Genomic DNA, 12,689 nt, shown 5'->3' on the forward strand with positions numbered 1-12,689 from the left:
TTATGACATGCCAGGCACAAGGAGGGCACGGGGATGCAGGTGTCTTGGGTGCTCCCTGAGGCACCTGATGGGCTATGGCCTGATCCAGCGGGCTGTTGTGGCTGTGGGCCAAGCCCGGCGTCGTGGGCGCCGCAGCTGGCGGCAGTTCAGCCCTCACGACTGGGAAGTGAGCCACGGAAGGCGTGGGCGTCTCTGGCGCGTGGGCGGCTGCCTGGGAAGGCCGCCGGCAGCGCGCGCGGCGGGGTCGAGCCTGCCCTCCCCGCAGCGCGTGCGGGGGCTGCTGGCTCCCATGTGCGCGCCGGCCTCTCCCCGCCGCCGCGTGTGTGGCGCCGGCGCCTTTAAATGGCTTTCGCGGGAGCGGCTGCCGGCTCGGTCTCGGCCGTGATGTAAGCGAGGGGAGGCTGAGGTGCCTGCGCCGATCGCCTGACTCGCTCCCCGCGCTTCCGCCGCGCTCCTTCTCTCCCTCGGCCGTCCTTGGCCGGCCGTGGATGCGCCGAGCAGCTCCGCAGGCAGCAGCAGGTCTCCGGCTCGCCGCGCCCGCTCCAGGCATGGAGGAAGAGGAGGAGTGCAGGGTGCTCTCCATCCAGAGCCATGTCGTGCGCGGCTACGTGGGCAACAGGGCAGCCGCCTTCCCCCTGCAGGTAGGCGAGGGCGAGCCACGGAGGGGCACCTGAGGTGGGCGCCGTCCCTCTCCCGCCTGCAGCCCCCTCGGGCCGGCGGCCTGGCGGGCTCCCTGCCCAGCTGGCGCATGCAAGCCTCGGCTCCTCTCTCCAGGTGAGGCTTGGCAAAGGCGACCTCGTGCCTGTGAAGCTCCTGCCGCAGGTACTACCTGCAGGCCAGCAGTGGCATCCCAGGGTGGGCAGAGCTCTCCCTGGGTGCTTGGGTGGCACTTGCTGTGGTGAAGCAGCGCTTGCTGGCTTCAGAGGCTGAGATCAAGGAAGATGGGGGGGGGGGCAAGGTTAACAGCCCTGCCGCACTTCTGAGCTTTGGAGCAGGGGAGAAAGTGACAGGGGAAGGCTAGCCAGAATGACACCATGATGATCCTCTTCCCCAACTTCCAACAAAACCCCTCACAAGCCATTCCTGCCCCACGTTGCGTATACACAACAGGGATCAAATCTGTACACCTGTGGGCTGGGCAGAAATGGGTTAATTGGGCTTCCTGAAGGTGATCAAGCTTCAGGATCAAGTGCAATCAGGGATCCTTTAAAGGGCTACAGCAGTGGTTCCCAAACTTTTTCGACTGGCAGCTCCTTTGACCTATTGGGCCAATGGCCGTTGCTCCCCATTAGGGCTACGATCCTATATCGCAATGGTTCCCAACATTTTTTCACTTGTGTACCCCTTGGCAGCCCATTTCCATAAATTGTACCCTCATAGGTATACTAATAGAGACCTGCCTTTTTCTGCCAGTATTCAATTCTTTTTCAAGTACCCCTAAAGGTCCTGGCAAGTACCCCGGGTGTACACGTACCCTAGGTTGGGAACCACTGCTATACTGTATAGGGTGGTGGGTTTTTTGTAAGGGTTTCTCCCCTGGCTGGTTTCCATGGCTCTCCCAGGGAACCACGGGTCACAGTTTGGGAACCACTGATCTACAGCATTATTAATTAACATACTTTATTCTTTAACATTGCAATCTGGCTGTCTACCTTCATTTGAGATTGTCTTATCTTGTCAATGTTCACCAGCCTCTTCTAAGCCTGGAGTGGATTTTTAATGGCATGTTCTTAACTTACACTTTGTGCAAAAAGATGATAAAATATCATCAACAAGAGTGCAAGGTGTGTGAAAAGCAAGATGTTAATGGGATAGTTACTATAATAATTGAGATTTAGGCAGTTTTTTTAATTGAACCATTTCTGCCAAATGTTGCATATAAGCATCAGGGATCAAATGTGTACACCTGTGGGCTGGGCAGAAATGGGTTAAATGATATTGGAATTGAAGGGGCATCTTGGTCCCAAATAAGAATCAAGACTTTTTAGAAATCAAAATGCTGTCCAGCTTGTTTTAGAAAATACTTTCAAACTGCTTTTTGCATGTTGCCTAAGTATAAAATGTAATGTTTCGAGGTGTCATTTGATCCCAGAGAATCAGAAAAGGATAGTGACTTTATGAGTAATGTAGGGAGGTATATATTTTGCACTGATCTGCACTTATTGCACTGACAACCATAGAAGATAAATAAGTAACCTGGCCCACAGCTATTTATTTCACAAAGGGCTTGTGCAGCTGAACACAGGCCAATGGGGTTATTGTATATACTGAACTGTGGTTAAAGTGCATACCACAGCTGTAAAGTGCATACCAGCTGAATACTGGGCTTATTGGCTGTCACTATACACATTACTTGTGTATGGGGAGAAGGTGACAGTCTATTTGAGCACCTCCCATATGTAAAACAGTGATTATATGACTACATCTGAAGAACCTCCGGGTTTTTAAAGAAGCTTCTAAAGTATTGTTCAATGTAAAACACCTATTTACTAGGCACTGCTTAAAGAAGTTTTAAATATCTTCTGTACCTTCACCTAGCATCATTTGTACAGCATCATTTGTACCATCTGCTGCAGTGGGAGTACTGGAGTGGTGGCAAAAGGGAGACAACTACCATCACAAACTGCAGCCTGAAAAACTCCATTAAGAGACTGGGAGAGATCCCAGATTGGCATTCATTCTTTTTTCTGGATTTGTGCTTATAGACTCATCATCTCTTCCTTGGTTTGTCTGTTGAACTAAACATTTTAGTTAACATATTTACTTGCTGTCTGTCTGTCCCACCAAGGTTGCTTAAAATATAAAAAAGTAAAAACAATTGAAAGCAACTTCTGACTGACAGCACATGCCACTAGTTGGCCTCCAAGGTACCACAGCACTTTTCTGCTCTTCCCTGTTGCAGAGTGATAAGGCCTCTCTTCTGGAGTTTGCCCTAAACTGGTAACCTGATGAAACGTCAGCAGGAGAAAGTTGCCATGGTGAAGATTAAGCGTTTTGTTAGCTACTGTTATTCTGGAAATGGATTATGTTATATGTTTTTAAGTACCCTAGAAATGCTGTGACGTAATTTAGCTTGCTGGTGTGTGTGTCCTTGCTCTCCTTAGCTAGTCTCTTCTTGGCTTGACTTAGCTGAACAGAAAAAGTATGACAGTTTTTCTGTTGTAAATTGTTTTATGGCTTTTTAAAATGCTTGTTTTAAAGTTTTATGGATTTTTTGGGCAGAGTACAGTTTTAACTGTGTTTTTACTTTTTTGTACCTGCCCTTTTGTAAGCTGCTTTGAGTTCCCTTGGGGAGAAAGTCGGGGTATAAATGCTGCAAATAATTAAATAATGACACTATTTAGTAACTGACTGTGTGCCACTCCTAGAAGCATTAAGCATGTGCACCGAGTACTCATGTTTGTATTGGAATGGAGAATTGCCTTTTTTCCAGCAAGAGCCATTTGTGGTTTTGACAAGTGGTAACTGGTTTAGTTACAACTTTGTCACATGTAACTACCAACTGAGCATTGATAGTTTAGAACAGCAGCATACTTCAGTATCTGCCATTGCTACTGAAATTGTATGCAGTATATGTATAGCACTTCTTTTTGTCTTTCTGGGCCAGCTATTGCAGTGCTGGAATGTTTGAAAGACCTGTGTGCATCTCTGTGGCAGTGATGTCTCTTCTATCTTTTACTTTAAGAAAAGTAATTTTGGAGGTGTAGAAACACAAATCAATTGAAAATAAACTTCACTTATTATGTAGTGTTGAACACACACAGAAATACTGTATGTCCTATTAAATCCAGTGGAATTTATAAAGTGAATATACAGTACATAGGATTGGGATATTTCACTTTTAGAAAATTCTATTTAGTTGCTTTCAGATTGAGCTGTGGCTGGAATGACAACATCAATATTCTGTTGCTAGAGCTAAGAGGTCCTTAAAGCTGATGTACACACTCAGAAGAATCACATGGCATAGCCTTAGTTCAGACTGCAGGTGGACGACTGTGTGATGGAATGTTCCCCCCTCATTTAGAAAAACTTTTCAGTGGCATGTGAGGAAGAAGAGTCTTGAAACTTCTGACAATTCTTCTTGAGTGTTTCTAATGATACTTTGCCAATTAGCAGTGTGTTTTTTAATGTTATAGTACCTGTACCTCGTTGTTCTTTTAAAGTATATTAGAAGCCTGACAAGAATTGCTGGGAGCTGTTAAATGTTATGGGAGTTGCACTTTAAGAGAAAAATCCATTTTGAAGCAGTGAATCTCTTGGATTGATTTTTCCACTACAGAGAATGACAGACATACTTGAGCAGTTCTTTATGAAGAACTGTCACAAATTGTTGTCGATAGAGGAAGTAGTGAGGTACTGTCATGAAATGGCATTTATCCAAGTGTTCCAGAGGCTGTCCATATGAACCTACCTGTGCACTCAGTTTGATAACATCAGCTCTGTTCTGTGTCCTCCTGTGCTGTCTGGAATCCAGCAGGTGGGAACAAGAGATGAGACCTTTTCACTTGTGTGCCTAGGCTGTGGAGTGCTCTCCCCAGTGGGCCTGCTTGCCTTTCTGTTAGCAGGGTTGGTTCTTTTAGCAAGCTTATGGAGGGGAATAAGTATATTGTTGGCGTGTAAGCTCTATTTTTACTTAGAATATTTTGTTGTGGCTGTGTTGTGGTGATCAGTATTTTCAGGGTTGGTTTTGCTATTTCTTGTCTTTTTAAATTTGTTATTGTTGGCACCCCTGAGGGTCTTTCCATGAAAAGGCAGAGTAAGCATGTTAAATGAAGGGTGAAACTCCAGAATTTCTAGTTGTAGTATGCTTCTTACTGTTGAATTCTGAACCAGTTCTGAATTCTGAACCTGAAAAAGATACTGAAAAAGATAATAGTGTGTGTATGTTGGGGGGAGGGAGAATGAAAATGTTTTTCTACACTGCATAATAAATCCTATTTAGGAATCTCCTATTCTAGCCCTGACAGTGACATGTACGCTTAGTCTTGTTTCTACCTGTTTTCTGTAGTGATGAAGGCAGGAGGTGTGTTTGAACAAGCTAAGTTTGCGCATTACTTGGAGGAGTGGGGCTAGTTCTTGGGGAAACCACTGCCCTCAGGACAGTAGATGTCTGGATAAGACAGTAGTCCTGCAAGTCTGTTCACTTCAATAGGCCCTGCAGAAGTACCATTGCACCATGCTGCCATGCAAGCCACTTTTATTTCTCTAGGAACTGGGTATAAGAAAGCATTCTATGCAGCATCATGCCATCTCACTGAGAGGAGGCATAATTCATGTACATTTAGATTTTTAAAACTTTATTTGTTGGTAGTATGCTATACTGCCAAACTTTATATGGAATGGAATTTTATTAATTGTCACTAACCAAATAACTAATTACTTTTCAACAAAAAGCTAGTGAAGCTATAAATTGGGGGGGGTCTCCAAACTTTTTGACCAGAGGGCCGAATCAAATATCTGGCATGGTATTGAGGTCCGTAAAAAAAATTTAAATATAAAATTTAAATAAATAAATTAGAGGTAGAACTTAGGTGAGTGAATAAATTAATGGGCTCATTCATTCAACCTCTCTGGCCCTCAGAACACCCTCCAGACACAACCAGAGCACAGCTGTGGTCGTGTTCCATTGAGTGGAACCAGAGGCTTTCAGGGGGCAAGAGCCTGGGCCAGATAGAGGCTTGCTGCAGGCCGCATCTGGCCTCCGGGCCAGGGTTTGGAGACACTGCTATAAATAAACATTTTAATAATTTACCAGAAAAAGAATTACTAGAAAAAAATAAGCATTTGAATAGCCATTTCTAATGTGTTTTTCACATGTTGGCATCTTTCAGTCTCAGAAGACTATGGTGTCACGCTCTGAATGGTGGTTCTGGAACAGAGTGTCCTCTCCAGTGCGCGAAGCCTGGGTAAAGTAGGTATGGAGGATAGGCTGTTACCCATGCAGCAAATCCCCCCCTCCACGTCGCTGAAATGGTCCAATGGAAAGGCAGAGGCCAATACGGTTGGTTCCAGCGGCGTCGCAGGAGTTGCCAGAACGTGACTGTGTTCAGCCATGAACTGCCTCAGGCACTCCAGTTCCGGATTTTGCCTCGAGGTTGACTCCTGAAGCCTTTTCCATAACTGGATGTAGCCACAAGGCAGTGGAGGTTTGGGATCAGAGTTTTCCTTCTCTCAGATGAGCTGCCTTCCCAGGCTGACGAGTCCCATCTACCCGGTGGCTGTTTAGTCGTCTCTTACGACAAGTACAGCCAAACTGAGGGCCTATTCTTATCCCCCTAGTTAATTCTTACAACATACAGGTACAATGAAGTTGGTTGGTCCTGGTACCCCTATATTGCATAGCGTTGGCATTAGTAGCTTTCCTAATACTATGCAGCTATATTGTAGCTGTGTTATATTTCAGATCTCAGCCTTTCTCTCTCTCCCCCTTCCTGGTAAACTCAGCCCTCGCACCCCCCCCCAGTAAACCAGTCTATACATTACTAGTTGCTGTGTTAATAAAGGTATTACAGATCTAGTTGTATTTGGAGTTGTGTCTGTCACGGGGTGGGGCAAGTCCCTTCCCCTTTAAGATGGGCTGGGTCAGGTGTAGGGTATTAACAACTAAGGAATAAAACCTGGGGTTGGGTGCCTGGAAAAGTGAGTGCAGGGGGAAGGAAGCTTATAGCTTGATAGTGGAAGCAATACTGAGATTTGTAAGTATAGTTTTAGCCTCTTTAAGATTTCTTGTTTTTAAAGCTATTGTGTTGCATATGAAAATGTTTTTATGGAGCAATTGAACTCCCTTAAGTTTAATAAAAATCTTTTATGTAAAACATTTGGTGCAGTAATTGACCAGGGCATGTATGATATTGGGACCTGGCTTGGAGTAAGCAAAAAATAAATAAGCATTGCTCTTGAGGGTGGTGGAGGGGGGTTGAGTCCTGGCTGGGTTGGTGTCTCCCCTGGTCCTTCCCTACCCCAAGGGCAATGTTTGTTACATGGTGGCAGCCAGGGTTCTTAAGTGCCTGACATGGTAAATAGTAGTGGACTCTACTAAGTGTCTGGCATGGTAATTAGTGGTGGGTACCTCCAGTGGTGAATTGTTAGGTGGGTGTGGTGAGTCACGGTGTTTGGTGATGCACACCTGTACCTAACAGAAGGAATAGTGGTGCTGGTCACTTGGAATAGAACTGGGTGGTGCTAACCAATGATACATGGTCCTTGGTCAATTTGCACTGATTAATATGCAATTGCAGTAGCTGTTTTTTGTTTTGTGGAGTGAGGAATGCAACAGGAAAATAGCTTAGGGAAAGGAGCTGCTAAGTTACTTCTGGGAGCAGTACAATTTTCAGCTGCTGAATTGGAGTTGTTGCAGAGTTTCCCTACTCCCAAGACGGAGCGTTTGAAGTTTCATTTTCTTCAGGAGCAGTCTGAAGGAGTAACAATGTCACTTCCTAAGTATTCTGGAGAACTGGATAATTTAAAGGAGATGGAAGAAGACAATGATGGATATGATGGTGCTGTAGGAGGGGCTCGGGACTTTGGAGCTCGCCTGAAAGTTAAGCACAAAGTTTTGCCTGATACCTCCAATGAAGGAAGTGCTTCTGAGGTTGCTGGGTCTATGAAGGGGGAGTTGAGTTTAATGTATCAGCTCCTGCAAGTACAGACTCAGATGTTACAGGACCAGCGTCAATTTTTTGAGGAAGACAGAAGAGATCGTAAAAAAGAGAGAGAGTATCAGCGTCGGTTAGAAATGGAGAAAGAACCACAGATTGATCCACGTACTCTACCAAGATGGGCATCTAATGTGGATATTTTGGACTATTTGTGTTTGTTTGAAAGAGCTATGAGACAGAACAGAGTGGAACAAAGTAAATATTTAAAGTTTCTTACTCCTTTGGTTCAAGATAAAGTGGCTGTGAACATTTTGGCATCTTTATCAGAGGAAGCTACTTACCAACAATTTAAGGATGCTCTTACTCGCAGACTAGCCCTTACTTCTGATGGTCTGCGTAGGAGGTTTCGTCAGTTCAAGAGACAGCCTGGAGATTCATTAGTAGAGGTTATATCTCAGCTTGAACACAGATTAGATTTATGGCTGCAGGCAGAAAAAGTTACGACCCTGCAGCAGTTAAGGAATGTGGTTCTTAAAGAACAATTTTATTCTTTACTCTCAGTAGATCTTACAGCTATGATAGAGGATCAGAAGCCGGATTCACCCCAGAAAGCTGCAGATCTGGGAGATGCTATACTTGCAAGGAGACCAGGAGATTTTAATCTGCGTCGAGTCCCAGAACAACGACCACGGTTTGATCGTGGGTGGGAGAAGAGACAGTATGATATAGGCTCACATAGAGAACAGCGGGAAGTGCAGGCAGTTTCTCAGGAACTGTCAGCTCCTCGTGAGTCAAATTGTACTGTTTGTAAAGGGCTTGGACAGTCTAAGGAAAGAGAGAGACTTCCATTAGTAGATACTGCATCCCATATTACTTGTTTTTTTTGTAAGGAACCTGGCCATGTAAAAAGGGATTGTGAGCAGTATAAGGCAAGAGGGGATGCTAAGGGTGGTCGCCCACAGGTTCGATATATTAAGCATCCATTAGTGGAGGATGTGGCTGCTCTTACAGAAATTAGAGAACAGGAGGGTGTGGCCAAAGCCTTACAAGATGTTCATGAGGAAGTATCTACTCTTACAGGTTTGGGAGGCTCTACAGTAACTGCATTGGCAAATGGACAGTCTCAAAATTTAAATAAAGATGTTGTGCCAAGGGTAGTTACAAGTCATCAGCGGGAGGTGGTTGCTGAGTCAGAAGTAGTGGCAGGAAGGATGAGTTCTGTTGAGAACACAGAGGTGGGTGTTCAAGAGGCCTTGGGGACAGTGGCACAGTGTTCAGTGAGAGTCAACACAATTTTTTTGAGAAAACCTGAAGGAAGGAGAGAGATTAGACCAGATGAGTGGATTACTCCTGAACAAAGAAAATGGGCATCTGAGCAAAGGGAAGAGGATGTGGAGTTGTTTCATGGACGTATGAAGGTCCGTGCTGTTTTAGATTCTGGAGCTGATGTGTCATGTGTATCTAGGACCTTGATTACAGAAGATATGATTTGTAAAGATGTTTGTATGGGTGCTAGGTCATATGCAACCTCAACACGTTATTTTGAAGTTGCAAAAATTCATATTAAGTTTCGAGATTTTGAGGCTCAAGTTCCAGTTATAATACATCCTGAGCCCGTACCACCTTTGATTTTAGGGGCTGATGTCCTTTGTCGTACTACGCAAATTTTAGCTATTACCCGTGCACAGGCTATATGTCAGGATGGAAGTAGTAATGTGGAGGGTGCAAGGGCAGCATTGTCTATGAGTGCAGAAAGGGTAGATGAGTTGGAAGATCAAGAACAACAACAATTGCGAGAGGCATGGACTATGGCATTGGAGAGTGAAGTTGCTCAACGTGAGTTTAGGGAATGGGTACAATCTGATTTGTCATTGGCAAGTTGTAGAGAGAAAGCAGTATCAAGAGAAGAAGATATGGCAGAAATGAGTGAAGGTTTTTTTTGGAAACAAGGCCTCCTTTATCGGGTCTATGTGCGTAAAGGTCATTCTTCTGAATGGAAACCTGCCAGACAACTTGTTGTGCCTACTGCTTTTAGGGAACTCCTCCTGAATACTGCACATGCATCCCCATGGGGAGCGCATTTGGCAGCTAAGAGGACTTTGGCTAGATTATCTGAGCAATTTTATTGGCCTGGAATTTGGCGAGATGTTCAGCAGAAATGTAAAGTATGTCAAACTTGCCAATTTCGAGGAATACCAACTGATGAAACTAGGGCTCCATTGCAACATTATCCATTTCCCTCAGCACCTTTTGAAACAATTGCTTTAGATATTCTCGGGCCTTTGAGTCCAACTAAGACTGGGAAACGTTATATTCTTTTGATTCTTGACCATTTTTCAAGGTATGTGGAAGGATTTGCATTATCATCCATTACTGCTCCAGTAGTAGCAAAGGTACTTCTTGATTTTTCAGCACGGTTAGGAGTGCCTCGCACACTGATTTCAGATCAGGGACCTCAATTTGTGAGTAAATTAATACAAAAAATGGCAGAGATATCAGGTATTCAACATCTTCCTGTAGCAGCGTATAATCAGCGTGGGAATGGGGTAGCTGAAAGAGCAATTCAGACTTTGACTCAAATGTTACGCTCTTATGTTGCTGATCATGGGGCAGATTGGGACCTGGGGCTTCCACTTTTACTTTCTGCATTTAGGGAAGCACCTCAGGAATCACTGGATTTTAGTCCTAATCAGCTTGTTTTTGGACGCTCATTGAGGACACCCTTGGATTTACTTAAAGAACATTGGCAGGGTAAGCTTCAGCATATGCCGGTTCCAGTGAAGGACTATTTGACAACTCTTCAGTCAACAATAAAAACTGTGAGGGAATGTGCTGAAAAGAATTTGATGGGGGCACGTGCCTCTCAGAAAGAACGTTATGATGCAAAATGTCGTATACGTTCATTTGTACCAGGATCTAAGGTTTTGGTGTTAAAACCGGATCGTCAAGATAAACTGCAGGGCAAATGGGAGGGTCCATATATTGTTAAAAAATGCTTGTCTAATGTTAATTGTTTGATTGTGCCAGTGGAGGGACATAAGAAACCAAAAGTTCTCCATGTTAATAGGTTAAAACCTTATTATGAACATGTTGTTTCTGTCTTAACCTTAAGATTGGAGGAGGAGGAGGAGGGCAGGATTGATAGAGATCTTCTTGCAGAGACTAAGGAACCAGATGGGGTGGAAACAATGGAGTTGCCTGAGGATGTGACATGGAATCAACAAGTCCAGTTACGAGAAGTTTTACAGGAACATTCTGTTGTTTTTAATAACAAACCAGGCAGAACCACTCTTGTTGAACATTCTATTCATACTGGTCATAGTGCTCCTATTCAGACTAAGTGTCGTCCTTTTTCTGGGAAGTTGAAGCAGATTTTAGAAAAAGAAATACAGGAGATGTTGGAATTAGATGTTATTGAGCCTGCAGCTAGTCCATGGTCTAGTGTCCCAGTAGTGGTTGGCAAGAAGGGGTTGGATGAGAATGGAGATCCACAGTTTAGAATCTGTGTTGATTTCCGTCCAATTAATAAGATAACAACATTTGATGCTCATCCCTTACCAAGAGTGGATGATCTTTTGGACCAAGTTAGTGGAGCTCAGTATATTTCTTGCCTGGACTTATCTAAAGGGTTTTGGCAAGTACCACTAGCACAAGATAGTAAATGTAAAACTGCTTTCTCTACACCATTTGGACAATTCCAGTTTAAAGTTTTGCCTTTTGGACTTGCAAATTCTCCAGCGACATTTCAAAGGTTGATGAATTTAGTTTTGTGTGAATTTAGTACTTTTGCAATTGCTTATTTGGATGATATTTGTATATTTTCAAATTCCTGGGAGGAACATTTGAAACATTTAGATTTGGTCCTCACAAAACTCCAGCAGGTGGGGCTTATGGTTAAGTTATCCAAGTGTCAGTTTGCTAAGTCATATGTAGATTTTTTGGGGTTTCGAGTAGGGAGAGGACAAATTCAACCATTGCAGGCTAAAGTTAAGAGTGTATTAGACTGGGAACCTCCAAAAACTAAGAAAAATTTGTTAGCATTTTTGGGCTTGTCGGGTTATTATAGGCGATTTGTACAGAATTATAGCCAGATTGTTGCTCCACTTACAGATTTAACAAGAAAGAATGCTCCTGAAAAACTTAAGTGGACTCTAGCTAGTCAGATAGCTTTTGATACTCTCAAGCAGTGTTTGGCTAGGGCACCTATTTTAACTGCACCAGACTATTCACAGCCTTTTATTTTACAGACGGATGCAAGTTCTTGTGGGCTGGGTGCAATTTTGGCCCAGTATGATCATCAAGGTCAACTTAAGCCTATTGTTTTTCTTTCTCGTAAATTGCTGAAGCGTGAACAAGCATATTCCACTGTGGAAAAGGAAACATTAGCTGTAGTTTGGGCAGTAATGAAGTTACGCCATTTTCTTTTAGGCACCCATTTTCAAATCCAGAGTGATCATAGTCCCCTTCAGAGTTTGGAGCGTATGTCTTCTAACCAAAGGATTTTAAGATGGTCACTGATTTTACAAGATTATTCATTTTCTATCTCCCATATTCGGGGAGTTTTAAATTCTGTGGCCGATTCATTGTCACGGAGATGGGGTCCACAAGATGATTGACAGTCCTAGTATAGGCATAGTGCAGGCACTGTATCTTACGGGATAGTGAAATGTTTATGGTTTTAATTTTAATGTGGATCTCATTCCGTGGGTTGGAATAGTTCCAGTTTTGGCTGGAATCTCTTCCAACTTGGGAGGGGCGTGTCACGGGGTGGGGCAAGTCCCTTCCCCTTTAAGATGGGCTGGGTCAGGTGTAGGGTATTAACAACTAAGGAATAAAACCTGGGGTTGGGTGCCTGGAAAAGTGAGTGCAGGGGGAAGGAAGCTTATAGCTTGATAGTGGAAGCAATACTGAGATTTGTAAGTATAGTTTTAGCCTCTTTAAGATTTCTTGTTTTTAAAGCTATTGTGTTGCATATGAAAATGTTTTTATGGAGCAATTGAACTCCCTTAAGTTTAATAAAAATCTTTTATGTAAAACATTTGGTGCAGTAATTGACCAGGGCATGTATGATATTGGGACCTGGCTTGGAGT

At 43.8% G+C, this 12,689-nt stretch overlaps 1 protein-coding gene across 1 annotated transcript in view; it reads left to right on the top strand.

Annotated features, from left to right (window-relative positions):
• Positions 1-296: 296 nt before the first annotated feature.
• Positions 297-12,689, top strand: part of PDXK (pyridoxal kinase) — a 64,329-nt gene continuing 51,936 nt past the window's right edge. Inside the window, exon 1 of the mRNA XM_066622419.1 lies at positions 297-641. Within this exon, the coding sequence (XP_066478516.1) occupies positions 489-641 (153 nt within the window). The 5' untranslated portion in view covers positions 297-488. The remainder of the gene's footprint in view (positions 642-12,689) is intronic.

Source organism: Tiliqua scincoides, chromosome 3 (assembly GCF_035046505.1).
Source record: "Tiliqua scincoides isolate rTilSci1 chromosome 3, rTilSci1.hap2, whole genome shotgun sequence".
Classification (NCBI taxonomy): Eukaryota; Metazoa; Chordata; class Lepidosauria; order Squamata; family Scincidae; genus Tiliqua; species Tiliqua scincoides.